At 42.6% G+C, this 8,033-nt stretch overlaps 3 protein-coding genes across 6 annotated transcripts in view; 1 reads left to right on the plus strand and 2 right to left on the minus strand.

The window, feature by feature from the left end:
* LOC108251084 overlaps nucleotides 1–4,092 on the minus strand; it is a 7,233-nt gene extending 3,141 nt beyond the window's left edge. For both annotated transcript variants that reach the window (XM_037978902.1, XM_037978901.1), the window contains exons 1-5: nucleotides 3,901–4,092; nucleotides 2,856–3,143; nucleotides 1,283–1,318; nucleotides 919–978; nucleotides 283–308 (exon numbers count right to left, since the gene is read on the minus strand). In XM_037978902.1, coding sequence (XP_037834830.1) covers nucleotides 283–308; nucleotides 919–978; nucleotides 1,283–1,318; nucleotides 2,856–3,141 — 408 coding nt within the window. In that variant the 5' untranslated portion in view covers nucleotides 3,142–3,143; nucleotides 3,901–4,092. The remainder of the gene's footprint in view (nucleotides 1–282; nucleotides 309–918; nucleotides 979–1,282; nucleotides 1,319–2,855; nucleotides 3,144–3,900) is intronic.
* Nucleotides 4,093–5,033: 941 nt separating this feature from the next.
* rnasekb (ribonuclease, RNase K b) lies at nucleotides 5,034–7,000 on the minus strand. 2 transcript variants are annotated; one of them, XM_037979128.1, is made up of 4 exons: nucleotides 6,781–7,000; nucleotides 6,053–6,135; nucleotides 5,787–5,933; nucleotides 5,034–5,581 (listed from the first exon to the last, which is right to left on the minus strand). In XM_037979128.1, exons 1-4 carry the CDS (start codon nucleotides 6,856–6,858, stop codon nucleotides 5,437–5,439), a joined length of 453 nt encoding a protein of 150 aa, XP_037835056.1. In that variant the 5' UTR covers nucleotides 6,859–7,000; the 3' UTR covers nucleotides 5,034–5,436. The 2 variants fall into 2 exon arrangements, with proteins under 2 accessions (XP_037835056.1, XP_017259615.1); XM_017404126.3 differs by lacking the exon at nucleotides 5,787–5,933 and having other exon boundaries at nucleotides 6,781–6,996.
* A 64-nt stretch (nucleotides 7,001–7,064) lies between these two features.
* The window catches only part of lg13h17orf49 (linkage group 13 C17orf49 homolog), a 4,565-nt gene continuing 3,596 nt past the window's right edge, over nucleotides 7,065–8,033 (plus strand). Inside the window, exon 1 of one of the 2 annotated variants that reach the window (XM_017404129.3) lies at nucleotides 7,065–7,349. In XM_017404129.3, coding sequence (XP_017259618.1) covers nucleotides 7,329–7,349 — 21 coding nt within the window. In that variant the 5' untranslated portion in view covers nucleotides 7,065–7,328. The remainder of the gene's footprint in view (nucleotides 7,350–8,033) is intronic. The other variant, XM_017404128.3, reaches the window with a different exon arrangement.

The raw sequence follows: 8,033 nt of genomic DNA on the forward strand, positions 1-8,033 counted from the left end.
CTTCCCCCATCACCCACTCACTAAGAAGAAAAAACACCAGGTGAGCAACAGGTGATCTATAATCACTATCAACACCACGTGATCTAAAGCTACGCCTATCCACAACAAAGGTTATCATAGAAACGTTCACACTTTACTAACTTTGATTCTTATTCTTAGAGCTGCTTGGCATCATAATAACAGGTTTCATTTTTCTTTAATTCTCCGCTTTATTCATTTCTTTGCATCAAATATATTTATAAAACATCTTATTAACATGAATAGAAGGTTCTGACTTGTTACCTCGTTGGACCGGGTTTCTGCATCGTCTGGAAAAGAAGAAGAAATTGGTGAGTTTCCAATAATTATCCTTCTGTGAACCAAATATTTCACCAGTTATCATTTATTTGTCTTTATAAATTAGCAAGATAACAAGAAATGAAAGATAACCTTTGTCCTAATCCTGTGTTGAAGCTGTTTTTGTAATTTGTTGTGGAGTACCTCAAAGCTCTAAGTTAGGCCCTGTTCTCTTCTCATTGTATCGGTTTTAGTTTGGGGCCCTTTTTGAGCAGCTTTGGATCATATTCCTCTGTTTGCTGATGACCTATAGATCTGTCTGCCTAGCCCAGCTAACATCTTTCAGCTCAGCTCTTTCTTCACCACAACAGACCGGAACAACAGCCTCATTACTGCAGACGGGGCCCCAGTCCGCCAGTCCATGTCCTGCTCCATCCTCCATCAGTCCCAGATACCTGAACTCTGAGCATGAACACCTCGCTCCTGTTGAGAAGCTCAGTCTCAGGTGTGAATATCAGGCAGAACGTTTGGTCTGAGATCTAGTTTCAGTCATGCCTTAAGTTCTGTGAAGCTGAAAGCTTTCTTCCCTTTTCTGTCCTTAGAACGTAAAGCAGAACCGCTGTCTGTTCTCTGAGAACTCACCAGCTTCAGGTTCTTCATCTGAAGACTCTGAATCACTCACAATGTTGTTCTTCTCAAATCCTGTCAAACACACCACTGCAGATCAATAAATCTGGTTTTTTTACAAAAAGAAAAAACAGAAACGGAGCCCATAGTTCAGCAGCCATGTTAAACAGCAGCTGCTGATCAGTGAGCCGTTAAAGGTGTTTTAGGAGCCATTTTAAACAAGTCAGACTGTATAAATACATGCAGCTCCTCCTGGGTCCAGCAGGGGGCGTCTGATTTCAGCTGCACATAAAGAACGCTCAGACTTCTTACTGAAGCACTGTTGTAAAGTTTAAATAAAATGATTGTAGTTCTGGATAAACATCAAGTCGTCACCTACCTGACTTAGGATCAGCTCCAGCCTTCCTCTTCATTCCTGCAACGATCAATTTTAGCAGTTAAACATCTGCAAACAGCTTCAAAGACAAGTTCATCTCTGTCCCTGATGTCCACATGACTCTGAGGACAGAACATCAGGACACAAACTGATCAGCCAAAACATTAGGACTACCTTCTACTTTCTGCTTTTATCATCATAAGAGCCCGGACCGACCCCCCAGGAGTTCTGAGAGTTGTGTTTGGTCTGCATGGATGCAGGGGCGGGCGATCCTGGTCCTCAGAGCCACGATCCTGCATGTTTTACCTGTTTCCTGCTGGACTGAACTGAGATCTGAAGAATTTGGAGTTCATCTACCAATCATCTTCTTTTCCAGCTGTGGGGGCACCAAGTTCAGGAGGGAAAACCAGACCTCCCTCTGCAGCTCCTCGTGGAGGATCACAAGGTGTTTCCAGACCAGAGAGGCTTGGAAAGTAGACGGACCGGAGCAACACCCTGATTACTGCAGATGAGGCCCTGATCCGTCATCTGTCTCCAGCTCCGTCCTCCCGGACAGCAGAATGCTTGGAGGTGTGGCTGAGTGTGCTGCTCTGCAGCGTGTCTCGGCAGGTGAAAGCAGTCTGGGCGAATCTTCAGCACATGCCGTGTCTCAAACAATATCTTCTTTTGGCTGGAGAGCAACGGAGCTGAAGATGGCAGAAACAACAACTAAAATGATCCAAACTGATGTGAAAAATCTTAAAGACGACCAGTAAGATCAGGTTTCTTCACTGGACTCTGCTGAAATTATGATCTGGTTCTGGTTCTGGTTTGTTGTAATTTATGCATTTCAGCAAGAGGAATTGTTGAAGGAACAGTTGGTGCTCTATAAAATGGTTCAGGCCTTAAATGTAAGGTTTTTTATGTTTGTAGGTTTTTCACTTATCAGACCTAAATAAATAGAAAAGCGAGTGAAATCCTGAGTCTGGTCAAATCCTTTCTTTGTCAAGTGTGGGAAGCCATGATGTTATAAAGACACTTGACAGTTCCACCTTTTCCATAACAGAACCACATCATCTGCAAAAACCAGAGCCGAGACCCTAATGTTCCCAAAATGACCCCTCCTCTCCACGACTGAGATCCTGTCCATAACACCACAAACAGGATTAGAGACCAGAGACGAAGTCCAACCCAAAGCTCCACTTTTTGCTGAGGTCTGGGTCTACAGGGACAGGATGGTCCTTAAAGGACCCCCACAGGGTTTTCTCCAGATACACAAAACACAGTTAGACCTGGACAGGAAGGTTTTTATCCTTCAAAAAGCCAAAAAATGAAACTCCAGTGGTATTTTCTGTCCGGTTCAGATAATTAATTGCAACACGCAGTATGTTGTCCCAGGATTCATCCACTCACTGATGAACGCCTGAATGCTGTGAACCTGAGTGGCTCAGCGGACCTCACACATCAGGGGGGTCACGGAAAAAGCTGAAAACACCAGAGTGGTTTTATGATTTTCCTTCAGCTGATGTTGGCTTCAAAACACTTTTCAGTTTTAAAGGTTTGCTTCTCACCTGGAAACTAAACGACCTGAACTCACCTGTTGTCTTGTTTTCCAGTTTGTCCACAAAGGGCTGCAGCAGATCTTTGATTGCAGAGTCGTTCCTCGGTATTTCAGGCATTATCGACCTGATTACACGGACAGATTCCTCCACTCCGTGGTGCTCGATGATAAGTTGAGCCATCTGCACTCTGTTCTTGGGAGTCTTCTTACTTTTAGGGATTTTTTCCAGATATTCCAGCATCTTTTTGTACTGCAGCTCAGACAGCTCCTCGATGATGTTGATCAGAGCTGATTTCCACTTTGTTTGTAGAATCGGAGACATCTCTGATACACAGAAGGAAAAACAGCCACATTAATACATTCAGGATCATTTTAGTGGGTTTATGATGGACATATGGAGATCAAACCTGGGATTCCTGAATGCTTCTGTCTAAAATTATTTATATTCACCGGAAGTTTCAGACTGAAGGAAAGATTAATGGATCCAAACTGACTGCAGCTCCAAAAAGGCTTAAAACAAAATTAATACAGGCTCATGTACCTGTATTAAAAATCAGAACGTTTCAGAAATCATTTTAAAGATTTACCATCAACTTAACAAATGTTCTTTAAAGACGCTTTCAGTTTAATCAGTGGTTAGAAGAACATTATTCTGTTAAATAACTAGTTTTAAACCTTTGTTCATCCTAAACATTAAGTTTGTTATATTCTCATTCATATCATTATTTCCAGCTGAATTAAACAGGTCCATTCCTGGAATAAAGGTAGTTAAAACTAAACCACCAGTGTGGTGGGTAGTTAGTCCTGTTGTTAAAGTTTAAAATGATGCCTTCAGGAAATCTGAGGAGTTTCTGTTTATGATTAAAGATCTGATATTTCACCTGTTTATTCTGTCAGCGAGGGAACATTCAAACTAAACTTTATTCTTTAACAGGCATCCAGTTTTATCTCACTTTTACTTTTCTTTCACGCACTAATTTAAATATCTTAAAACTCTTTCAAACAGACATGTACACTTTATTTCTGAAAGGAAACTAGAGAAACGTTCCTATCAGCTGATTTAAAACTTCATTAAACTCACTGAATCTGCTCTTTCACTCGATGTTTGGTCCTCTGGATGCTGTCCAGCTCTTCGGCAGCTTCCGGTCCTTTAACGTCCTTAAACGTCCTTGTTCTCAAACTCAAACTTATAAATATTTTCAGAAAAACACCTCTCTTCGTGGCTAGGAAACTTGAAATGAAAACCCGGAAGAATATTCTCGATCATATTCTCGCGCCACTGGAGAGGAAGGACGTGGCTCCTCCCTCTGCATGACTGCGCATGCGCGGATCTCGTCTGACGGGACTGCGCATGAGCCGATAGGCCGGCAAATAACGTGTATACTAGAATATACGTGATTGGCTGGCTCTCTGAAATAGAGAAACACTGGAATGGACACTGAAAGTTATTATCCGCCATCTTGCTAGGTGCTCCATGTATGACTCTGTACAGTTAACAGGTTAAAGCCTCGTGCTGCTGTGACGTCAGTTGAGAAATTTACTTAAGTATTACAGCCATGTGTAATTTATAACACACAAATTGATGTCTTATTAGTTCATAAATGATTTGATTTATGAACTATTTTCTGACAGCATACATAACGGACAAGACAAAGTTAAAAAGTCACATTTTCAATGATTTATGAACTATAAGACATAATACTGACAGAGGAAACGTAATGCCACGCTCTTTGAAGAGCTGGTTCTGATAATAAACTCCTAATGTGTCTGGTGAGAGGAAATTAAACCTCGGCTATTTTTAAGATTCCATTATGATCTTCTTTAAATAAACTCTTAAATCCTTCGATGGTTTATTTGGCGTTGGAACAACGATCGGTGGAGATCAGACCTGGAGCCACAGATTTTCTGTCAGAGGAGGTAGAAATTATTTCATGTTGGTGTATTCTCAGCCATCAGGACATGGCAACCTCTCAGCCATCAGGACATGGCAACCCTCCATCAGTTAGGATTCACATCAGCGCTGGCTGAGCTGCAGCTCCATACCATGATAGAGCCTCCACCATGTTTTAAAGATGGCTGTTGACTCACCGTTGGACCTCCAAACCAAAAATATCTGCTTCATTTCTCACTCAGACTAAACAGCTGATTCTCAGTTTTGTTCTTTGTATTTTAACAAACTTCAGCCTCTGATTCTAAAAATGAAGACGAACCTCGTCAGGTTTTATTCACACACGCTTTATTGTAAACAATCATCCATCAGAATGTTTTTAACACCTTTGAAATGGATCCGAACAGCAGAACGACAGGGAAGAGCTGATAAATGTTAGATTTTTACTCATTCACTCTTAATTTAAATCACAACATAAATCTGATGTTTGGAATCAAACCCAGTCAAAGTTTGGTCTCTGTCACCAAGAATCCAACAAACAAACAAACAAACATCCACAATCAACACATTTAAATTCAAAATAAATAACCGCCTGACCATGCCCCCTCCTGTACCCTGTAGCCAATCAGAGCTCAGATCGGACTGCGGGGCAAGCTCCCAGGATGGACGGCGTTTGTTCGGTCGGGTTGTTGGGGGTCAGAGGTCAGGCTGAGGCGGCGCCGCTGCCCCTTATGTCACCATGTACTCCTGTCGCTTGTTGAGCCGCACCTGGCAGAGCGAGACCACGCCCACCACCACGTAGACGCCAGCGGCGATGAAGCAGTTGATCCCCACCTGGTTGTAGAGACTGTAGATCTTCCCCGGCGGGTTTTCACTGCGACACACATCAGAGCCTCGTTACTGAGCTGTTCCTGGGTCAAAGGTCGCCTCTTCACAGTCGGTCTCAAACAAGAACAAACTTAAACTCCAGTGAGAGACAACAGGTTCCACCACGGCGGTTTGGCTTTAACTCGACCGAATCAAATACATGCTGAATTCATTAAATACTCTCAAATTTACAACTATTATCTAATATTAACCGTTTAATGGACGTCTCAGTAAGTGTGGACACATCATCAGAGTAGTTTGTGGTTCTGAAGCTCAGACCTCCGAGTGTCTCCCTGCTGAGAATATATGAGACCACCGGCTTTAGATCCGCCTGAACCAAGCGTGTGCTGTGGTGAACTCTGGTGTTAGAAGACCAACATTTCATCAACTCAATAAAACCAGACAAACAAGACATTTCATTGTTTCCAGGAAGTTTCTGCAGGTTTATAAAACACAGCATGAAGTCGCTCTGACTCACTCGTTCCGGATGTCCTCCTCGGTGAACGGGACGTCTTCGATCAGGACGGCCGACTTCGCGCTGAAGAAGATCCCCAACATGGCCTGTAAGACATCAGCAGAGGGGGGTCAAACTGAGGGGTGCGGGCTCAGCAAGGCCGCTCAGTGTGTCTGGACCGGACAGCTTTCCAAAGACAAGCAGGAAAACATCACTTTATGTTAGCATCTATCTAAGGCCGCAGCTGGAGAACAAGTTTAATTTATACTGGTTTCTGTGAAGGAAAAGTTCTTTTCTGTTGTTAAATAAAAGCTAAATAAAAACAATGTAAAAACGGACTTCCTCCTCTGGAACATCACATGACCCACCTAAAGGAAACTGTCTGTTTTCAACTCTGGAATAAATGATTAAAATCACTGAAATATCCAAAAATACCCTCTGCATTAATTTAACTGACATAAACTGATTAATAAAACCAGCCAATACTGTTTATCTGCCTGTAAATCCAGGATTTAGCCAACGTTAAATGTTTAACACCAGCCACAGTATTACGGCTCCGTCTATTTACTGACAACCTACTGGATTACAATGATTGTCGTGCTACATGGTTTATATAATATCGGTTTATAGTCCCTAACTGACACCAACCCTGACCAAACTAAACTCCATTCATTTAATATAAACGATAACATGAACGTCCCAGTCAACAGCTCACTCCGTCCAGGAAATAGCCTGATCCCTCGCAGTCTTACCAGCATGATGACCCCCCAGATGCTGATCACCATCCCGCAGGCGGCCATCTTCGGCCCGCAGAACAGAAGCGACGGCATGTCCGCGTTTACCAACCGATCGATAAAAGATTACTTTACTACGTTTAATTATCTGAACCGATCAAAAACGATCCATCGACGGACCGAACGGCGCAGTCAGCTGATCCTCGCCACTCGGCTTCACTCGGAAACGTTCGGGAAGTTCCGCAAAACGAGAACCTACAGGCCCCGCCTCTTCCGCTGAAACTAACCAATGGCATTCAAGTTCTGAAGTAGCGCAACATTCTCCGCATCCTGTCTGCCCACCTTTGTTGTGCGATATTTATAATTTCCTTCTAAATATGTGATTTTTAAAATAATTCTGTGTAAATTCAGAACTTGTCATCGGCAGCGTTTCTTCGTATCTTTGCCTGTTTTTGTAGAAAACGCGCTGACGGCAGCGATCTTACCGAAGCTAACTGTGGCTAGCAGCTAGCGTTGTGTTGATTTTGTTTTTGTTGTGATTAAACGGAAAAAGAAGCCTCACAGAAATGACGTCTGCCTCTGCCAAGGTAAGTTCTCACCTGGTTTAATGCGTTTAATCCGCTGAAGTCCGCACAGTGGAGCCGTTTTCGGGAGCGCGCCGCGGAGCCGCACGCAGAACTCCATTCAGAAAACTCCTCATTTTAACTCCTCTTGTCTTGTAGCGTCAAGAAAAACTAAAAACAGCGCTTTAATATTTTACACTTAAATCAGAACAATCCAGAGATGAAATCTGCTACTTTGGTTTTATTAATTTGGTAATGAATATAATTTTTTTAAAGGTTTAAAGGCTTCATTTCTTTACTGCTACCAGCTGTTTATGTCACGTGCCTTTTTTTAGTTTACAAAATAAGGTTGGGGTAAATGCATTTTATTCTTTACTGTCCATTAAGTTGTCATTAGAAATAAAAGTTCCAAGAAAGTTAAAGTACTTTATTTAAATTATAACCAGAAGGTAAGACTTCAGGCTTAACAGGAAGCTGCTTCTCCTGTTACCTGTCTGTCTCCATGGAAACAGGTGGTATAAACCTGTCTCTGTCTCCATGGAAAGGTGGTGTAAACCTGTCTGTCTCCATGGTAACAGGTGGTGTAAACCTGTCTCTGTCTCCATGGAAAGGTGGTGTAAACGTGTCTGTCTCCATGGTAACAGGTGGTGTAAACCTGTCTCTGTCTCCATGGTAACAGGTGGTATAAACCTGTCTCTGTCTCCATGG

The sequence above is a fragment of the Kryptolebias marmoratus genome, linkage group LG13 (genome assembly GCF_001649575.2).
Source record: "Kryptolebias marmoratus isolate JLee-2015 linkage group LG13, ASM164957v2, whole genome shotgun sequence".
NCBI classification, from domain to species: Eukaryota; Metazoa; Chordata; class Actinopteri; order Cyprinodontiformes; family Rivulidae; genus Kryptolebias; species Kryptolebias marmoratus.

Bases quoted from the DNA above. Each gene is read 5' to 3' on its own strand.
- rnasekb (XM_037979128.1), bottom strand. From the start codon at position 6,858: ATGCCGTCGCTTCTGTTCTGCGGGCCGAAGATGGCCGCCTGCGGGATG. The intron at 5,934-6,052 runs GTGAGTCAGAGC...TTCTAACACCAG, and splicing joins GAGGAGGACATCCGGAACGA to AGTTCACCACAGCACACGCT. The intron at 5,582-5,786 runs GTTAATATTAGA...TGTGTGTCGCAG, and splicing joins ACTGAGACGTCCATTAAACG to TGAAAACCCGCCGGGGAAGA.